At 38.1% G+C, this 23,021-nt stretch overlaps 1 protein-coding gene across 7 annotated transcripts in view; it reads left to right on the plus strand.

The window, feature by feature from the left end:
* Positions 1 to 23,021, plus strand: part of LOC126273101 (structural maintenance of chromosomes protein 6) — a 262,264-nt gene that overhangs the window by 166,596 nt on the left and 72,647 nt on the right. For all 7 annotated transcript variants that reach the window (XM_049976533.1, XM_049976532.1, XM_049976526.1 and 4 more), the window contains 4 exons: positions 1,998 to 2,308; positions 9,926 to 10,142; positions 13,034 to 13,204; positions 16,398 to 16,585. In XM_049976533.1, the coding sequence (XP_049832490.1) occupies positions 1,998 to 2,308; positions 9,926 to 10,142; positions 13,034 to 13,204; positions 16,398 to 16,585 (887 nt within the window). The remainder of the gene's footprint in view (positions 1 to 1,997; positions 2,309 to 9,925; positions 10,143 to 13,033; positions 13,205 to 16,397; positions 16,586 to 23,021) is intronic.

Here is a 23,021-nt window from a genome sequence, read left to right on the forward strand (position 1 = left end):
CCATTGTTTGATTTCATTATTATATAATCTATTTAAACCTTCCAGTGACTCCAGGTCTTTTACATGTATAAAAATCTTTTGTAACTCTTAAACTTTGCATTCACAATGATTATATTATGGTGTGTGCAGATTTGTACAGGTTGCTTCCCCTTTTCCAAATCTATGTTCTCCTTTTATTTTTCCTTAACTTTCTTTTCCCATTATTGCATGACAGTTCTCATCACAATTAATTTCTCAGCTACCTAAATGAGCTAAACAGTTTGTTTAATGTCAGTCACTATGTTGATTCATCGTCATTCCTTTTTTTTCATATTTATTATTAGACTTACTCCTGCATTACCTTATTTGATTTTGCATTGATAACCTTGTACTCACCTGATACAAAATTCTGTGCTTCCTTCCTACTTTGCTATTTCCAACTGTATCTAACTAGAACCTATCCATGATGGAATGTAAAAATACGAGAGAAGGGAAGTTACTACTCACCATATAGCGGAGATGCTGAGCCGCGATAGGCACAATAAAAAGATTCACACAAACATTGCTTTCGGCCATTAAAGGCCTTTGTCAGCAGTAGACACACACACACACACACACACACACACACACACACACACACACACACACACACACACAAGCGCAACTTGCACTCACATCTGCAGTCTCAGAGAGCTGAAACTACAGCTATCCATTTCTCTTTACAAGTCTGCTAACCTACCTATAAGATTAAAAAGATCCAACATTTCATGCTCTGATGCATAGAATACCAGATTTGTTTTAATTAATGTTAGCATCCTCTTTTGTAGTCCTCCCCTCCCAAAGATCTGAATGTGGACCCGTTCTGGAATATTGTACCCAATAGGATGCCCTCATCATTAAACCATAAAGTAGGGATTCACATTATCAAAATAATATAACAGCTATAGTTTCCCCTTGCTTTCAGCCATCTACAGAACTGACATAGCATGGCTACCTTGATTAATACTACAAGGGCATATCAGTCAATTATATACATGGTTGCCTCTGAAGCTACTGAAAAGGCTGCTGTCCCTCTTCAGGACTCATATCTTAATCTGATTTCCTCATTTTCTGACATGATTGCACACATTGTTGAGTAGTTTGTATGGTTTTTGATGCAGAGAACTAAGAATAAATAAGTTTGCAGGAAAATATGGTAGAGCATGGTAAATCAGTACGAGGGAATGCTGCCAAAATTTGATTTGGGGTTGGGGGGGGGGGGTATGAATAACTAACGCTAGAGCTATTATAAAAATGAAAACAATCAGTTGTTGATAAAATTATTGAGTTGTATAGATAATAAGTCTACTCACCAAGCAGCGGCAGAACACACAAACACACATATAAGACTCTTGTGATTGGCAAGCTTTTGGGGCCAGCGGCTCCTTCTTCAGGCAGAAGGGTTGAAGGCGAAGGAAGAAGGGAGAAGGACAAGGACTGGAGAAGTCTAGAAAAGGGGTAGATTTTGGGGAAGCGCGATGTTTGGGTGGTAATTTCTTTCTTGCATATTATTCTGTTTTCCACCTTTAAGCTCTCAGGTTTTCAAATCTCATCTGATGCAGACCCCAACAATCAGTCTTTCCTTCTCATCCTGTACTGTAGGTCTCCCCTGACCTATTGTTCTGGGTGACTTTCTTAAAATCTATCTCATTTCCTAGACTTCTACAGTCCTTTTCTTTCACTCTTCTTCCTTTCCCTTCAACCCTTCTGCCTGAAGAAGGAGCCACTGGCTCTGAAAGCTTGCCAGTCACAACAGTCTTTTATGTGTGTGTTCTGCTGCCACTTGGTGAGTTGATTTGTTATCTGTCCAATTAAGTAATGCTAGAGCTATGATACAAAGTGAATTTTACTTTAAGTAGTAGTGGTGCGAATGGGTAATTACCACCAGCACTCCATAATAGAAATTCTGAAGTCTTTCACCCCTTTCCCTCTTCTTCTGCAATAAAATGAAAACAAATTTTATTTTTATTTTTTTGCAGGTTCACAATGTCCAGCGTAATGGAGTTGTAGCACCTGGCTACACAAGCTTACTAGGTGCTCTTATAATTTCCAATCCTATTATTGCAAATTGTGTAATAGATAAGCACAGAGCTGAATCTGTCCTGTTGATTCCAACTAGTGATGAAGCACACCGACTTATGAGTCGCCAGGAAAATGTACCACATAACTGTCAACGTGCTTTTACAAAGAGGGGAGATCTTTATTTTCCTGATCCAAATTACAAATCATATGCTGGATCAGGGTCAGACAGAGCAAAAGTGCTACAAGTAAACATGTCAGATGTTATTAGGTAATTTTTTTTTTAAAAAGGTTTTTAATTAGGTATTATGTCAGCAATATTGCAGCATGCTTGTATTAATTTTAATTTGCTGTTATCATTATAAAAGTTCTCACTTTTTGTGTGTGTATTTATTAGTTAGTAAATAATGCTGACGTTTATTGCTGCTTATGGTGTTTTCAGTTCCTGCAGTAACAAGCAGCAGTTGTCTTATGTTGCTTAATGAAATGGAAGTAGATTTTATGTGACCTTTGGCAGCACCTTTTTCAAACAGTCTACAGTGTCTGACAGAAAAAGTGAAGCTCCGAGAAGGCAAGTAGGAAAACAAATGAAACTTCATGGGTTAACAATATCACAAAATGATAGAGTGCTACTCACCACGTAGCAGAGATGTTGAGTCGCAGACAGACACAACAGAAAGACTACTAAACAAATTAGCTGCCAGAGACAGTGGTCAGTGTTGTAGTACCTGTGTACATCTCCCCACAGTTACATGGAATCCTATAAATTCTTGCTTTTTCCAACGGTTGACAAGCATCCTTGTTGGATTTTAGGTGGTGTTGTATCCTGTGGGTGGGTTTGTATATTACCCCGATGTTCTGCTTTTTCAAGATTTTTCACCTGCTGGCAGTAAAGTCCTTAATGAAAGACAGGAGAACTTTAGATTTCACCAGCACTTGAGAATTGCTATGATTTCTATGTGGTGGTCTTATGCTCTTTTCACCTCAGTGAATGAATAACCATTCGTGAGCAGTGCATTGATGTGATGCTTTAATTCTGCGTCAAGCAGCTCTGGTTCACCGATTTTTCTAGCTCTATCCGCCAACGTTTTTATGATGTTCCGCTTTTGGTGTGAGTGGTGGTCTAAATCCTGATGGAGGTAACAGACTGTCTAGTGGGTTTTTGGTAAACTGTGTGGCCCAACCTTCCCATCTTCTTCCTTGAAAACTAGTGCCTCAAGAAAATTCAGTCTTTCGTCTTCCTTCTCCTCCATGGTAGACCGAATCTTCGAATTGATCCCGTTGAGATGTTTGTCAAAATGATCCACCTGCTCCCTGCCATGCTGCAACAAAACAAACATATAATTCATGTACCAGAACCAAATATTCGGTTTATTTTTCACAGTTTCCAAAGAATGCTCTTTTTCTATAAAAGAGTTCACTTAAATGGGCTTTAGGGGCTCCCCATAGCAATGCGCTTTTACAAAGAGTGGAGAGCATTCATCGTTCCATTTGAAATATATGGTTTTGAGGAACTATTTAAACAGTTCTGCAGCATTGAGAAGTAAAATCCAATTCAGCCGTTGCAACACTTCATTGAGTGGAACCATAGTGAATAGTGATTCAACATCAAAACTAACCAACATGTCCTCCAGCTGTACCACTATATCGTTTAATTTACAGATAAAATGTGCTGAACTCTTGATATACAAATCTGACTGGCCCACATACGGTCATAGTAATGTTGTCAAGAACATGGCAGTGGAATAGGAGGGCGAACCAATAGCACTCTCTATAGGCCTTAGAGGAACAAGATCTCTGTGCACCTCCAGCAGTCCTTAAAGTCTTTATGGGAGTGCAACTGAATAGAACAGACTTTTCTGATTGCTCTGTTTGATAGAAGACTTCTTTGTCAACTGCATAAAAGTTCTAAGAACTTTGTCAGTGGGATCTTTACTCAGTTCCCTATGTGTTTGCAGATCTAATAAGCTGTTAATCGTACTGTCACAGTCAGTCACATTCAGAACAACTATTGTATTTCCCTTGTCAGTGAGGAGAATATCAACACTATCATCGTCATTCAGGTGATTTATGGCATTTCCCTCAACCACAATATAGTTACTTTTTGGAGGCTTTGCACAAGACAATACCCTTACAGCTTCTATATGGATTTCTTCAGCTGTAACTGCGCCCACACTAAGAATGCCTGCTTCTACACTAGCTGTTATTTCTTCAGTGGACACAACTCGCAGACTAATGGCAATATTTCCACCTTTGGCAAGCACACATCTCTTGCTGTCAGATAACAAACACCTGGATAAATTGATAACCGTGCAGTAAGCATCTAAATGGTGGATTGTGTGATTAGGCTGCAAATTATCAGATTTCCTCTTATGTCTATCAGACGTTGTCAACATACGTGTCGTAATAGTATCGAGCAATAGTCTGTCAGTTCTATCCCTGTCATCACTACACAGTTTATTGCTTGTAGTAATATGGAGAAACATTAACTTACAGTCTGTGCTTGCCACATCCTCAGTGGTCTGTTGAATCTGCACTCATAGTAAAGCCTCTTCCATCCTTTTGTAAATCCAATGCGCGTTGGTTGAGCTGCATAGTTGGTTAATCCTCAAAAACTTCAGAATAGCACTGATTACTCTGCAGTGGGACAAAAATGTGAGGGAACACAAAAGCTTCACACTCTTTTTCCCGAGACTTCCACATGTACATTTCTTGACATCTCCTCCCAATAGAGGGAGCAGGATTCAAATCACCACCCACTACAAAAGCGAGGCAGATAAAGCAATAAAAATATGTGAACCAGAGTTGCTTGATACAGAATTAAAACATCTCACCAGTGCATTGCTCAAGAACAGTTATTCATTTGCTGAGGTGAAAAGAGTGTTAAGACCACCACGTAGAAACCATAACAATGCTCATGCGCTGATGAAATCTAAAGCTTCCCTGCCTTTCATTAAGGGTATTACTGACGGTATCAGAAAAGTCTTGAAAAAGCAGAACATTGCGGTAATATACAAACCCACCCATAGGATACGAGGTCACCTAAAATCGGCCAAGGATGGTTGCTAACTGCTGGCAAAAGCAAGAACTTATAGGATTCCATGTAGTTGTGGGGAGGTGGTATTTGGGTACTAGAAAAAGAACAGTCAAAAAATGACTAGAAGAGCACAAGGGCAGTTACAGAAGAGGGGAGAGTGACAGATCTTGCGGAATATGTTTGCAGCCAGAAGACCACCACATTCATTTTGATAGGACTGAAGTACTGGTAGCCACAAGGAGATACCATGAAAGATTATAGAGAGAGAGGTGATAAAGATTGTAAAACACCCAAGGAAATCAGTTTGGAAGAAGGAGAGAGTGAAACTGAATGAATCTGGATTCTGGTGCTGAAGAGGATGTGTACTAGTCTTCCACCATGGGGTGGTAGCCGCAGCAAATGATGGCAGTCGACAACAGCCAGTTGCGTAGAAGCGGAATTTTGTTGTACTCAGTAGCAAGACAGAGTGTGAATCAGACATTCGAAGAGGCTGTGATCCCCCTTGAAAATGTCCTGTGTAGATGGGAACTAAACATTGGGTTTTCATGTGAAATCCATTCAACCATGGCATAATAGCCCAGAACATTTTATTAATTTTTATACATTGTGCTGTTGAAAAATGGCACCACTATATTGTTGCATGAGAGATAACATTTGAGGACGCAAAGTATCTGCACTGTACCTTGTGCCCTCAGAGTTCTCTTGATCTCTATCAGCTGTGAATTGTATTCATGTGTGATAGCTCCACACACCATACCGCTGCTGTGACTCATCAACAGTCTGTGCTTCCCAGTCACAGCACCACTCCAAACCCGGTTGTTTGTGCTGTGGTGTTAATGGCATCCTCCTACACATTGATTAGTAATTCCCTAGTCCAGCTGCTTCTAGCCTCCAACCAATGGTGTTGGATGACACAGAATGTTGCAGGGAGTCAATCGCTTCTTCTCAAAAGGCAGGCACAGATATGGAGAAGTTATAATGAGCTGGACACACAATACAGACATCCTTTCTTGTGGTGCTCAAACATGATTAGGCCACTTTCACATTTAAATGCCCCACAAATTTAGATATTGCACAGTTTGACCAAAGGTCAAATTGAGATCCCGCAGTGAGGCCACTTTAAAACATGCTGATAACACCCTCACACATGTACACAGCATCTCCATGTTTTCCACAGTAATCATTCGACATCTTATGCTGTTCACACCCCCACTACACCCTACCAGGCCTCCACTAAACACTAGTGATCCCTCTGCCTGTCGCAGAGAATTGCATGTTTAATTATTCACATATCTCGTCATAGTGTACATGTGTACGAAGGTACATTGACATTGACCTTCTCTTGTGGGTGTTCGTTATTTTTGTTGGACTATGTATATGTAAAGTAAATACACATAAGTTAATTCCATTGTATGGAAGATAATTATTTCAGATTTAATTATATGAATAATGAAACCTATTGTGTTCTGATAGACAAAAAGTACCAATGTTACCTATTGTGGAATGAGAACAAGTAATTCACTAAGCAGTGAAAAACCACAAATCTTGGGTATTAGGAATCATTGGTAAAATTATTAACAGCTTAAGTTAATGAGGAAGAGGAATGAAGATTGAAGTATAATGCCTTGTTGATGAAGCAAATAGAAGAAATGAAATATGAAGTAAATAGAAAAAGAAAAATATTTGGAGTATTGTGTAATGAAATGCATATTAAAGATTTGAAAATAATGAGGAGTTATTCAAGATTTAAAAGTAAAACAGGTCGAGAAGAACTTTCCTAATGTTGTCATCTGGATATTTTCTTCGAGGGGGGGAAAATGCCTTTAACAAGTAAGATGGTGCAGTGGTTAACCCTTTCACTGCTGTAGATATGTGCTTCGCATTCTGTGCTGAGGTGGCTTTTGTTATGGCTGTACTGCTCACCAAATGCTGGCACCTTTGCTGAGGGAGAGGTTTTCAGCCAATAATAAACACTTGTCCAATTTCTCAAAAACTATTCAGTGGAGAAATTTCATTTTTGCACATCATACTGTTTGAAATCCTTACTTGATAAGGAACTGAATTTCTTTTAGTTAACTGTCATACATCAAATTAATTGATACACTGCATGAAACTTTAAAGAACTCCCTGAGGTAAAAATGCATTGCATAAACTTTGTGTATGATTGATTTCAGCTCATACATTGCAGGGAATGAAATGTAGATAAGATATCAAATTTTTATTTAAAATGTCTCATTTAGTCTCGAGTTATTGGTTTTTATATCTAAAGGATAGTCACTCTTGAGGTGCTCATTGACAGTCTTGAAGATCGGGACACACATAGTCATAACAATCATTGTATCATAAACGATTTAAGGTATCGAAATGAGGATTTTTGCAAATGGTGGCACGCAGTTAGTCAAACGTGCTGTATGATAAATACCATAACATTTTTATTCACAGAGATATGGAAATAACTCGTCTGCAGCAGTGAGAGGTCAGCAGCTCAGGATGCATTCAGATGTCCATAGCAGTGAAGGGAAATCCAAGCTGTGTTTGTATACACATCCCCAACTCCTTGGGAACATGTGCAAATGCCCACAAAAGCGAAAGGGTTAAGGTACTTGATTTGCATTCAGGAGGGGTAGATTTTAAACCATCTTTTGGCTATCCAGATTTAAATTTTCCTTGTGTTCACACTACAGTGCTAGGGTGGTTCCTTTAAAAAACATATGCCCAATTTCCTTTCCTAATGCTACTCATTTGAAACTTTTGTTCCATCTCCAGTGATATTTTTTTTTAATCAGACATCATGTCCCCTCCTTCCTTCCTTCCTTCCTTCCTTGTAATCATCGTTCACAAAAACTGCTTGATGAAGTTCAACATGAAACTGCATATTTATACTCATTTATAAGTATTTTATAAAATGCATTCTAACCATCAACTGTTAATTGCCCCATTAATCATCTACAAGTTTCACTTATTAACCATCATCCAGGATGTAGTGTACAACAGATTAGTTAAAAACATCCCATATTCTGTTGAAGCTGAACCATATCGAAATTATCCACAGTTGCATTACCAATTTGTCTTAGAATACTGACAGTCATATTTTATGTCAAACATACAGACATCACAGGAGAAACAAGATGAACAATTACTGGAAACTACCAAAGAAAAAAAAAACTGTATTTGATGTAACTTGACTGCTGAGGGATTTTTCCAGCAATTGTTCGTCTTGTTTCTCCTGTGTCATCGGTATGTTTGACGTAAAATATGACTGTCAGTTTTCTAAGACAAATTGGTTACACAATTGTGGATAATTTCGATGACATGGTTCAACTTCAACAAAATATGAATTTTGCTTATTAACCATCATTATTTCCTTTGACCTATACAGGTGTTGCCTTGGATAGCTGTCTCTGTATTTCAAAAGATGTTTGCAGCATTCTGCTAATGTCAGTTACCCAATAGTAGCTGTAAATGCGCATGTGCATGTTAATCAAGGCATTCTTGTAGTCATGGTGCTGGAAAACCTATTAAGAATCTCAAAAGCCATCTTATTTGTCAGTCAAAAAATGTTGAAGCAGTGCACTCTTGTCCCTGGGAAAGAAACGTACATATGAAAAGTAGAGACATGGTCAACATAGAGATTTGAACTCTGGTATAAATATTGTTGCATTGCAAATAAGAGCTCTGGTTGATTACTCGACATTGAACTCTCCAAAGATCACCTCTTTCAGTATTTGTTGATGAAGTCATTTAAGTCACTCATTGAAATATTGTGCAAAATAATAGAATTATTAGCCCAAAAGAAAAGGGGCAAAAGAAAATTGGGGGGAGGGGGGGGGGGGGGGGGGGGGAGATAAGGCAGAGTCCTCACTTCACAAAGAAGTATATTTGTCATTCAGGCATGCAAAACAAAGGTTTCTGCACGTACTCCGGTGTTGTACATCTTCTCTGCCTCTCACCTCAGGTTGTTGCCATTTTCTACGTGCTGCCTTCTAGGCTCCTCAAACTCTGAATAATTGCCCTTGAACTGGCTATCATAATGTTTATGACACCAAGCGAGATGGTGCAGTGGTTTTGACAGTGGACTCACATTTGGGAGGAGTGCAGTTCTAATACCTGTCCAATCATCCAGATTTAGGTTCTTCATGGCCTCTGTAATTCGCTCTAGACGAATATTGTAATGATTTCTTTCAGAAGAACATTTTCAATTTTTCTTCCCTGTCCTTGCGCAATATGAGCTTCTTCTCAGTCTCTATTGACACTGTCTTCAATGGGACATTTAACTGTAATCATCCTTCCTTAATACTTACTACTACCAGTTTCCAATGAAAGATTGAATAGCACAGCTCACAGAATATGCCTCTGAACTAATTAAGAGTGATCCCACCTTCATTCTCCAATCTAATTCTCACAAATCCTTTACTCTCATATTGGCTTTCTTTGACTTCAGTTTCTCATGTATCAGTTTTGCCATCCTGTTTTCCATTTCACCTTCTTTCTATTATTGGCTGTCTGTGCAGCGAACATTGCTGGTCTTTGGTAAGTATTGTTTTAATGGGTTTTCTACGTCCTGAGTCAATTTGAATGGTCTGCCTCCGTCTCCTTCTTGCACACTCTCCTTGCTGTCTCCTCATGTCTCCCTGTTAATCTTCCAAAACTTATCATAATACATTTTACCTACTCCTGCTACCTGCACTCTTTCTCTCTTGTTCCTTTATGCCTCAGGTACAGGAATCTGTGAATCTTTAGAAATATGTAGCAAGCCAACATTACCAAAAGCCTACCTATTCTGAATATTTAAAAAATAATGTCTTGTAGAAATTAAGCTACTGTTCTTGATGTTGTTGCAAAATGTTACAGGAATGTGAAGGAAGAGTTAATTGCTTTGGAAAGTAAGATGAAGGATGTTCAGTTGCAATTGCGTTCAATGAACAAAAAAGTACAAGAAGAGCAACAACAACTTCAAAAAATAAATGATGTCCGTAACAGCCTGATCAGGGAGAAGCTTAATATTTCCAAAGAGTTGTCAAATTTAAAGAACTCTGTTGAACCAGAATCGAGCAGTCTTTCAACCCTGGTATGCCTTAGACTTTTAGATCTGTAGATATATTTATGGTTTCCTGCATTTGTGACAAACATTACATAGTTAAGGCTTTTGTAACCAGGAATTAAAAAGTAAATATCATTTTTAATGTACATATCATTAAGATTGAATTTGCCACTGTAATGACAAATCAGTGTGAGCTCTTGTTAATAATAGCTCTTGTTATCTGTTTATTCAAAAAGTTCTGAATACAAGGACTGTGTAGATTCCTTGTGGCTGTTACATGATACCGCTGAGATGCTGATGCTTCGTTCACTATAAACCAAATTTGTGATTTGTAACAATATTAGAGAAGAAAAGTTGCTACTCTCCATATAGCGGAGATGCTGAGTTGTGATACGCACAACAAAAAGATTCACACAATTATAGCTTCCGACCATTAAGGCTGTGTCAGCAATAGCCACACAAACAAACACAAGTCTACAGTCTCATATAACTGAAACCAGATGTATGTGCGAGTTGTGTGTGTGTGTGTGTGTGTGTGTGTGTGTGAGTGTGTGTGAGTGTGTGTGTGTGTGTGTGTGTGTGTGCGCGCGCGCGCGCGCGCGCGCGCGTGTGTGTGCGTCTATTGCTGACAAAGGCCTTAATGGCCGAAAGCTGTGTTTTGTGAATAATTTCGTTGTGCCTATTGCGATCCAGCATCTCCACTATATGGTGAGTAGCAACTTTCCTTCTCTAATATTGTAACATTCCATCCTGGATTTTCCATTGTTTGAAATTTGTGATTTAATCTTCCCTTATATCATTTGAATTGCCAGAAATATGTTTTTATCTAAAGTAAATAACACCCCCCCCCCCCCCCCCCCCACCATCACCACCACCACCACCACCAAATTGTGTGTGTTTCTCCATACGTCATTGCATGCATCTTATATCTGCCAAATTTACAATCATTGTAAAAGTAATATATTTCAAAGCATGTTCTTGCTCAGTCTAACAGATAGTGCTTTTTCCCCTTGCTAATTACTTAATAGGACATAAATAAGTAGTTCATATACCACCTATAGTCCTCCAAGAAATATTAAAGTAAAGCTTAACTGTCATACTTCTAAACTCCAGATTTAGAGGAAAGAAAGTCATATCATTGTCACATGAAGGCAAGATAAAAGGCGTACAGGGTGACCTTTCATTATGAATGAAGATGTTTGCTGTATAATGTACAGATGAAAAATCCACTTCCATTTTGTAGTTCGGTCGATGCTTTAGTAAAAAATTAACATGAAAGTTTTTGTTTATGCGAATGGCATTCATGGCTGGATCAAGTAGTTGCACATGGATGTAAAAACAAGCAACCACATGGGAGACTTCCTGTTTCATGTTGATATTATACTTATAAAAGAAAAACTACGCCACATTCACTCAGCAACACTCGCCAAGTAGCTGCTGAAGCCAAGCCCTCAGGAAGTATGGTGTTTCTAAAGTTCCGATCCTGCTTTGCTTGTTTCAACATTGAAATGTTTCCTGTATTTTACAACAACCATGCTTCATTTAAATGAAGCAACTCCATGAAATCTTTACAATGTGACCATTTTATATCTGACTTAGTTAGTTTTATGCTCTTCCAACGTGTCACTTACGAGCTACAGAAAAGTAACTATATCCCGTAAATATTGATTTATGTGGAAAATAGTATGCAACTTTTCAATTCTTTTCAACATTATTTGATTTTCCACACACATTGATAAGTCTCTCTGTATGGGAGTGGTTTTTCCTGATACCAGTATTTCAGTATTAACAGAGGGCAGGTATTGAATGTGCAGAAATTGTATTTCACAGAGGGCAGGAATTAACTGTGCAAAAATTGTACATGCATAGGTAAATTTTGCTACTGTAATGAAGTTTTGAGTGTTTTGAAAATACATACAGAACGCCCCCCCTACCCCCCCCCCCCCTTTTTTTTTTTTTTTTTTTTTTTTTTTTTTTTTTTTTTTTTTTAAATATCACTTTCAGGTATGAAACAGCTGACATCATTTAATGGATGTCTAAAAGTGGACTCATTGTAAAATATACAAAACCTGTCAGGCTTGATTTTCATAATCTTTGATGTTAACTGCTCGTACAGTGTGAATGTATACAATTTAACAAAGTGAAATTGGGCCAATTGCAATTTGCCACATGGAGGAGGCATTGAACAAAAAACAGGCACATTCAAAGAATACTCTTAGACATTATAAGCTACTGGACAGAGTAGAAAAACAAACAAGCACATAAGTGTGTGCTCACACACACACATTAATAATCATGCGCAACTTATTGACACATGGTCACTGTCAACCCTGATCACTGCATACAAACACGTTTGTGTGTGCACACGCGTGCATCTCCCCCCTCCCCACCCTGCCCCGCACAATTAAAATGAGGGTTCTGTTCGATAGCTTATCTCATCTAACAGTCTGCCTGCTCAGAACTTTCTCGGAGAGGTGAGTAACAATCCATCCTATCGCATATTGTTGTTATGCCTTCTTGAAGTTTCCATCGTTTACAGTTTGATATGTTTTAGGGCCCACATAAAAATGCCATTGAGTGACATAATACCAACATGTTAACACCACTATCAATTTTTGTGTAATAAAACACTGTCTTTTAATAAATTCGATTTGCCCATCACTGTAAAAGCAGTATGTAAGTGTTGTTTGATGCTAGCACAATGAAGTGTATTCCATTAGCTCTCGGACAAGACTGCATATTACACCTTTATTGGAAAATGTAATGCAGATATTGTACCTTTTGAAATGATACAAAAGTAAAGCGTGCGGAGCTTTTCTACTGCCAGATGATCACTTTTGTTCTTATTTAATAGAATGTTTGTAGGGGTGGGTTGGTCTCATTTAGCTACAACTTATATTTTACAACTTTGTTAACAGACAGAGGAGTTGGAAGATATTAACAAAAGGTTTAGTATGGTGCAGAAAGAATGTAATAAGCTGAAAGAAGAATATGAGGAATTGATGGCAGAGGTTGAAAAAAGTAAAAATGTAATAAGGAGCCTTCAAGCAGAAAATCAGCAGATTATTTCTGCAGGCACTTCTCTCAAGGTAATTGTACATGGTGCTTTATCTTACAGTAGTAATGATGTGGTTTTATTTCTTTGGCTGTAAGCTGTGCAATAAGAGAGGAAGTAATGATGTGACGCATACTGTCTGCTTTTTGGCAAGTCCCTCTTTGATGATAATTATCAGAAACAGTATAATTCTAGCAGACAGTTCAGAACTGGATTTTATTATGTGTGAATGCCAACTCTCCCTGCTTGTACTAACTCTTGGGTTTCCCAGCTGTATTACATTAACACTTTTGCTACTGTGGGCATGTATACACATGCTGCTACACCATTCCCCAGGTGTTTCAGACATGTATATGCTCACCACTAAGATTTTTCTACAGTGCTGTGGATGTCTGAATGCATCCTGAGCTGCCGACATCTCACTGCTGCCATCAGGTTACTTCCATAGCTTAGTGAATAAAAACGTTTTGAGTATTTATCATATAACATTTGTAGTTATTGCGTGATATCATTTGCTGAAAACCTCGTTATGATATCTTGAATCATTTATGAGATATGACAGTTGTTATGACTACATGATTTGCAATGCACAAGGATGTGTATTGACAACCATCCTTCAGATACAAATACCCAATAACTTGAGAACAAAATGAGGTATCCTTCTTCTCTCAATTTAAATAAAATATCAATATATTATCTATATTTCATTTACTTAAATGTATGCTAAAATCAACCATAAACAAAGTTTATGCAGTGTGATTTTACCTCTGCAAAATCTTTAAAATTTCACACAATGTTTTACATAATTTGAGGCAGCACAGTAACTATTGCATATAACAAAAAGATATTCAGTCCTTTATCAAGTGAAGATATCAGGCTGTAAGATGTAAAAAATCCTTTTTCCCCCACCTAGTACTTTTCTTAAAAATGTGGGATATGTGTTTCATAATAGTTTGCAAGTCCATGTGGACAGAACTGGGCTCATTGCACCCAACCGTCTGTTGGATATAATATCCAATAAGTTGAGAAAGAAATGACATATTATTCGGCTCTCAATTTTAAATAAAATTTTGATATCTTATGTACATTCTAATCACTGCAATGTATGAGCTAAAATCCACCATATGCAATGTGTACATAATTCATTTTTACCTCTGTGGACACTCTTAAATTTTGGCCAAGGCTTTAGGTAATTTCATATAGTTCCAGTAAGTATGATGTATAATGAAAAGAAATTCAATTCTTCATCACCAGAGGTATCAGACTGTAAGATGTGCAAAAATCAAATTTTTTCACCAAGTAGTTTTTGAAAAATTGGATGATAAGTATTTCATATTGGTGAGAATGCCATCTCTCGCATGGGCACCAGCATTTGGTGAGCAGTACAGTGATAACAAAAGCAGCCTCGGCATGGAATACAAAGAGGTCATGGGTAGCAGCAGAAGAGTTAAATGGAGTGTTCAGAATGCGTTAATGTATTAAGGATTTTGTGACACATTTTCCTTTTGTAACAATACAGCTTATTGTGGAGTATTTATTTATTTATTTATTTTCTTTGTGAAGAAATACAGCTTATAATATATTGAACCTTAGTTGATTCATCTCTGTTTACCCTGAAAGAAATGTTTTAACATTTCTCATAAATAATTTGTGTAAAATGCAGATCAGTCTATTTGAGTGACTTATGATTCTGAGAGTAGTGTAAAATTCCACTTTTTTTTTTTTGTTATAGATGCTACCACTTGATCTGTCATTTGTTGCTAAAACATTATGCTTGTGCGTGCTATGGTTTCAGTCTGTCATCTTGTATTTTGAAATTCTTACTTAGTTACTTATTGAATACAGTGAGCTGTTAAATTACTTTCAGAATACCAATTTCCATTCATTGTCCTATTCTTTGAATTTCAATGAAAAGTCTGATATACTGTATGTATTTTCTCACATACTCTGATGAGCAAAACATTATGACTTCCGCGCACTGCGAGGTTGGATGAATGGGCAGTCATTATAGCGAAGATACGGGCCACAAATATGGAAAGCAGTTTTGATGCTGCAGCTGGAAATGACAAGCTCTGAAACGATGAAATGACAAGCTCTGAAACGATGAAGCTGGTCATCTGTCAGCGTACCACTGTCGTGTGCACCTATGGAATGTGGTTGAACGTTGGTGAAATAATGCATAGGCAGTATGGTATTGGACAATCACATCTTATCACAAAATGTTGAGGTCAGAGGATCCCCCACTGTTTAATCGAGGATAGGCAGCAATGTGTAATAGATGTGATGACAGAGTACAGTGCTAGTGCAGACACTAATGTTTTGGAACATACTGTTCAGAAGCCATTGTTGAACATCGAGCTCTGCATCATACGACAAGTGTTCCCGTAATGACCCAAGGACATCGCCTATTATGGTTGCAGTTGGAACAGCATCACTGAGTTCTCAGTCTGGATCAATAGAAACATGTAATCTGCCGAGTGAATCGCATTTCTTGTTGCACCAAATTGATGGTAGTATCCTTAAACGCTGTCATTCAGGCAAATGGGTGCACAAAATATGCACCGCGTCACAGATGCAGGCTGGTGTGGGCATAATAATGCTGTGTGGTTCATTGAGCTGGGCTTCCATCAAATCTGTAGTAGTAAACGAAGGAATGATGACAGCAGGGAACTACGTAAACATTACTGTGAACCACCTGCATCACTTCAAGCTTGAAGTTTGCCCGTACAGCGATGGCCTCTTCCAACAGGATAACTGTCCGTGTTGCAAGGTCAGAATCATACTAAAGTGGTCTGATGGGCATTAAAATGAACTCACATTGATGTCTTTGCCGCCAAATGTGCTGCTCTGTGCCCATTGGAACGCATATCGCGTGCCAGCTGCATGCCCATAAACGAGCATCCCTTAATATGTGGGAAATGCTTGGTCTGGTGCCACATACTTCTGGAATCCTGTCAAGGACTTGTAGAATCTGTGCCAAGCAGGATCTGTGTTGTACTGTGTTTGGAAAGTAGAACAGCACATTATTAAAACAGGTAGTCATAATATTTTGGCTCCTTGGTGTATGTCCTTTTTTATGCATGTTTATTTAAGAACCATATATTGATATTGATACACATATAAATGAAAATACTTGTACAATTTAATGCATTTAAAAGATTGTACTGCAGTGAGCTTTTGAGCTCCACTTTTTAATGTGGTTGTGCTGCTTCATTTTTTTTATCCAGGAAAAGATAAGTGCTAATGAAAACTTAATTCAAAGTGCAAATATGAAATTGAAAGCAATAGAAAAGAATTATGAAACTCATCTTGCAAAAATAAAACACATGGAAACCGACTTGAAAACTCGTGAACTGAAATGCAAGACAGCTGTTGAAAAAGCAAATGAACTTTGTCCAAGAATGGTTACAAATAGGTAAGAGCACTGTGTAATTTTGTGGCAAATTTCATATTTAATGCTGACATTCAAGTACTATTTGTTCCTGTGGTTAAATTTCTCACATTTTTATGTTTGCTTAGCCTGTGTATAGCTGATAGAAAAATTTTCGCAAGAAAATCTGTTTAGAAAAATGTTTGTAATTTGAGGAAGCTCCATGCCCATCACATGTTGCAAGGCTTACTCCTTTTATCCTCGTCCATTGATGAATATTTATGTAGTGTTCTCATACATAACTACCACACTGATTTAGGTTTGCATTGATTGTTCTTATTTACTTTTGAATTAAATGCAGGGATGATTCTGTAAACAAGGACACACCAGTTTCCTTCACAGGCTGTTACCCAACAACTTGCTTTCTAGTTCATAGAAGTAGTTTTCGCCGACAGGTAGTGTGCAAAAATCAGTTCATAGATACTGGCCACTGCTGAATTGTGTATATAATTAGAATTTATACCCTCGGTGTCAGTTAAGGCCTAGAGACGGTGCACTGAAGCAGCAGAACTGGTAGCCATGTAATAAATAACATCATAAGGATGGCTATAGATGTTCCTTTTTGTTACAGTCTTATATTTGTTGTTCTGTGAGACTCAGCCACCCTCCCTTCAAATTATGGTTTGAAGTATTTGACTGGTGTAATTCATTATTGTTTGTGTATAGTGAAAAATATTTTGAGTCTATAAGAAAAATGTTCTCATAAACAATTCATATACTGTCAGAAAGATAAGTCTGTTCTGCTCACATTTTGACAGGCTAGGTGCTGATAACCTCATCATTCAGTCAGTGCCCCTAGCAATCCCCCCCTCCCTTCCCCTGCCCCCCCCCCCCCCCAAACCACACATACACAAAACAGAGTCTAGGGACTACGGACAGTGTGAAAATTAAAAATGGATTGTGTCCTCTATTTATACCAAATAGTGCCATAATATTGACCCTTAATGTGCACTCATTCCCTGTTATGGTGGAAGTACATATGCTGGAATATTTAACACTGGAGGAGCAGTAAAGCTACACCTAGAAGAAAAAGTAGGCAGACATGGTACATACCAGGTAATATTAACATGTCTGTTGTTAATAGGGTGGCCTTTTTGAAAATGAGTGGCTGGATGGTGCTTTATTGTTAAACATCTAGCACATACAATGCGACTATTTTTGAAAGATCAGAAAATAGAAAGAATGACTCAAGCAGAGAACATCTTTAATAAACGTGGGCCTCAAACAATTTGACTGGGTTAGATTAATGGCAAAGTGTACTTGCATTTTCACTTGAGTGATTTCAGGTAAGCACAGGCTACCAAGAGCATGGATTACCTAGGTTTATGCTCATAAGTTGTGCTAGATCTTTGGGAAAGATTGTACAAACTAAATAAGCAGTTCAGTAAAAAACGAATGGACTTCCCTGAAAAGACGAACTGGTGTTAAAAAACAAATATAGATACAAGGAAGGAACCATGAAAAAAATTGGGTGGTAAAAGAATACTTCATTTAATCGACAAAAGAAGGAAATACAAAAATGTTCAGGAATAGAAGGAATACGGCAGTATAATCCACCAAGATAGAAATTGAAGCCCACCAAGATAGAAATTGAAGCCCACCAAGATAGAAATTGAAGTTACATACGAGATTGTTTGGGCAAGACTCCGTATCAAGTGTGGGCATAAAATTATTAATTTGAGCCTTCTTTCACCCACCAAACTCATCTCCTGATGATGTAAGCAAAAACTCTACAGCAAACCTCAGTTCATAATAAGGGGGCCTGCATGATACATAGTCACTATAAAGAAACAGAGATTACTGTATAACACGTGTAAAACAAAGCATAGAGCTATGCAGGGTGGTCCATTGATTGTGACCGCGTCAAATATCTCACAAAATAAGCGTCAAACGAAAAAACTACAAAGAACAAAACTTGTCTAGCTTGAAGGGGTAAACCAGATGGCGCTATGGTTGGCCTGCTAGATGGCACTGCAATAGGTGAAACAGATATCAGTTGCATTTTTAAAAATAGGAACCCCCATTTTTTATTACATATTCGTGTAGTACGTAAAGAAATATGAATGTTTTAGTTGGATCACTTTTTTCGCTTTGTGATAGATGGCGCTGTAATAGTCATAAACATGTGGCTCACAATTTTAGACGAACAGTTGTAACAGGTAGGTTTTTTAAATTAAAATACAGAACGTAGGTACGTTTGAACATTTTATTTTGGTTGTTCGAATGTGATATATGTATCTTAGTGAACTTATCATTTCTGAGAACACATGCTGTTACAATGTGATTACCTGTAAATACCACATTAATGCAATAAATGCTCAAAATGATGCCCATCAACCTCAATGTATTTGGCCATACGTGTAAAGACATTCCTCTCAACAGCGAGTAGTTCGCCTTCTGTAATGTTCGCTGACGCATGTTGTCAGGTATTGTTGGTGGATCATGGTAGCAAATATCCTTCAACTTTCCCCACAGAAAGAAATCTGGGGACTTCAGATCCAGTGAACAAGCGGGCCATGGTAAGGTGCTTCGATGACCAGTCCACCTGTTATGAAATATGCTATTCAATACCACTTCAACCACACGCGAGCTATGTGCTGGACATCCATCATGTTGGAAGTACATCGCCATTCTGTGGTCCAACCAAAACATTCATATTTCTTTATGTATTACATGAATATGTAATAAAAATGGGGGTTCCTATTTAAAAAACGCAGTTGATATCCGTTTGACCTATGGCAGCGCCATCTACTGGGCCAACCAAAGTGCCATCTGGTTTCCGCCTTCAAGCTAGACGAGTTTCGTTCTTTGTAGTTTTTTCATTTGATGCTTATTTCGTGAGATATTTGGCCTGGTCATATCAATGGACCACCCTGTAGATAGAGAGATGTTGAATGAATCACATTTGGCTGTCATGAGAGCAGTGCATGATGTCTTCAGTGACAACCATAGCAGAATATTCTCAAATGATCTTTCACAAAACACAAAGTAATTCTGTTTGTATGTAAAAGCTGTTAGTGGCACCAAAGTTAGTGTCCACCCCATAGCGAATGAGACAGAAACTGAAATTGAGGGTAGCAAAGAAAAAGCTGAAATGCCTAACTCTGCTTTCAAAGGTTCATCTGCAAAGAGAACCCCAGTATAATTGCCCCAACTTAATCATCATACCACTGAAAAGATAAACAAAAAAAATTATTGTCAGTGGTGTTGAGGAACATCTGAAATTGTTGAAATTGAACAAAGCTTCAGAGTCTGTTGGAATCCCTCTCAGATTCTGTATTGAATTTGTGGATGAGGTAGAGCCTCTTCTTTCTCCTAAGTATTGAAGATTCCTCAAAAAAAGCAATGCCCAGTTCTTTGAAAAAAACACAGGTCACAAACGTCTACAAGGATAGTAGAAGTGATCCAAAAAAATACTGTCCAATATCCTTGACATCAATTTGTTGTAGAATGTTAGAACATATTCTGAGCTCAAACATAATGAGGTACCTTGACCAGAGTGACCTCCTCATTGCCAACCAGGATGAATTCTGAAAACATCGATCATGTGAAACCCAACTCTCAATTTTCTAAAATGATGTACTGAAAGCTTTGGATCAAGGCAATCAGGTAGGCATAAATGCAGTACTTCTTGATTTCTGAAAAGCATTTGACTCAGTACCACACCTATGCTTATTGTCAAAAGTACAATCACATGCGGTATCAAGTGAAATCTGGATTGAGGACTTTTTGGTAGGAAGGATGCAGCAAGTTATCTTGGATGAAGAGTCATTGACAGAAGTAGAAGTAACTTCAGGTGTGCCCCAGGGAACTCTGTTGGGACCTTTGCTGTTCATGTTGTACATCAGTGACCTTGCAGACAATATTACTAGTAACCCCAAGCTTTTTGCAGATGATGCAGTAACTATAATGAAGTACTATCTGAAAGAAACTGCATAAATATTGAGTCAGATCTTGATAAGATTGCAAAGTGGTGCAAAGATTGGCAATTGGCTTTAAATGTTCAGAAATGTAAAATTGTGCACTTCACAAAATGAAAAAAACATAGTCTCTTATGACTATAATATCAATGAGTCACAGTTGGGATCGGCCATCTCATACAAATACCTGGCTATAACAGTTTGTAGGGATATGAAATGCAATGATTGTATAGACATAACCAAACAAAAGAAAATTCAGGATGGAATAATTACAGTTATGAAAAGGATAGTTGCTACTCAGCATATAGCGGAGATGCTAAGTCATGCACTACAAAAAGATCGTCAAACAAGTAAGCTTCCAGCCAAAAGACCTTAATCGGAATTAGACAACACAAATTGACACACTCCTGCAAATACAACTCACCCACACATGACCACAGTTCCTCACTGCTGAGACAGTCTGGCCTCTGCAGCCAGAGATTGTGATCATGTGTGAGTGAGTTGCGTTTGCGTGAATGTATGTTGTCTCATCCTGATGAATGCCTTTTCAGTCAGAAGATTAATTGTTTGACAGTCATTCTGTTGTGCCTATCTGCGACTCAGCAGTTGTGCTATATGGTGAGTAGAAACTATCCTTTTCGCAATATTGTAATGATCACATAGGTCCAGTCATGGGCAAAGCAGGTGGTAGACTTCAGTTTATCGGTAGAATACTGGGGAAGTGCAATCAGCCTTCAAAGGAGATTGCTTGTAAAATACTTGTGCAAACAGTTCTAAAATATTGCTCAAGTATGTGGGACCTGTACGAAATAGGACTAAGAGGGATATTGAACATATACATAGAAGGGCAGCATGAATGATCACAGGTTTACGAACTTTTTAAGAACTTCCAGCATGCTGGAATAGCTGTGGATCAGCAACTCAGTCCAAAGTTGCAAATTTTACTTTTTTTCACTCGACGACTAGTTTCAGGCCAAGACAAGACCCCTTTTTCAAATCATCGTAACATAGTAAAAGTAAAATTTGCAACCTCGGACTGGTTTTTTATTCTGCTGATCACAGGTTTGTTTGATCCATGGGAGAACTGAACTGGAAAACTCTTGAAGATAGACGTATACTATCCCAAGAAAGTGTATTAACAACGTTTCAACAATCAGCTTTAAAAGTTTACTCTGGGAATATATTACAATCCCTACGTACCACTCATCTAGGGATTGTGAAGATAAGATTAGAACAATTATAGCATTCACAGAGGTGTTCAGTTAATCATTCCTCCTGCACTGCATATGTGAATGAAACAGGAAGTAACCCTAATAACTGGTACAATGATATGTACCCTTTAGTCGCAAACCTCACAGTGGCTTGCAGAGTGTAAATGCAGATTGCCACTCAGAAATAAAATCAATTTGAAATGGAGGGAAGATAGTGAAATGGCAATAGCAAAAATGTGAAGAAATCGAAAAGCAGTAATGGTCATACAGGCAAATTAAGCATTGAGAAAAGTGAAAGTTGCTACGTCTTTATGGGATATCAACGTAGGAAGGTGAGTGGCTAGGAGTAGCGAAGCAGCATACTGTCATTGTTATAGGTCTGGATGAGAGCAAGTAATTAATGTGCACAAATAGTCTGCAAATGTATATTTACTCAACTTTGATCAAATCAGGAGTACAATCCGTAAACATAGTCTAGTATGCACAGCAATGGATGTCAAAATTTGGCACACAATAGGAACACCAAGACACTACGTAGTTTGGTCTCTAGCTCACAACAAACCAGCCCTGTATCCAGTTTACAGAGGTTCTCCTTGTTGGCAGCCAGTGGAGACAAATCCAACAGGTACACATCATTGCCTGCATTGTTGTCCTGTGTGACAGCTATCGGCATCCGTTGAAACCTCTTAACGTGCTACCAGTTGTTACCAGATACCAGCTTCAGTGGCATCGATGGCAGTGACTCCACAAAAGTAAAATTGATAAAATTAAAAGTAAGGGCATCAACATTAGGAGCGCAAAAGAAATTTCACTCTGAAATGCATAAGAGACAGGAGACTGGTGGAAAGAGAAAACTGATAGCTTTTGTGTAGAGGATCGAGCATTAGTGTAGTCTGACAGAGCTTTGGAAGACTTGCAAACAAAAGAGACAGAAGAGATAGATAACATTCTGTCACAATTTCTAAAATCATTGTGGTTTAAGTGGCAACTAAAAGATTAATCAAGTCTTTGTAAGGAATTTACAGAGTTTGGCACAAAAATGTATAGACTCTTCATCGGGCTCTGCCGAGATATCAATATTGTCATTCAATTTGAGTTACAAATGTGTTGTAGTATTGTCTTTGGCCTAACAGATGTTAGTACTTTGATCTCGGTATTGTGAAAACAAGATGCCTGGAGCTCGCTTTTCATTTGAGCAACAAAAATCTATTGTGAAGTGGTTTTTCAAGTTCGATAATGCTGTTGAAGTACAACGTCTGTGGAGGTGGGAGTTTGAAACAGAACAGCCAG

This window comes from Schistocerca gregaria, chromosome 5, assembly GCF_023897955.1.
Source record: "Schistocerca gregaria isolate iqSchGreg1 chromosome 5, iqSchGreg1.2, whole genome shotgun sequence".
Classification (NCBI taxonomy): domain Eukaryota; kingdom Metazoa; phylum Arthropoda; class Insecta; order Orthoptera; family Acrididae; genus Schistocerca; species Schistocerca gregaria.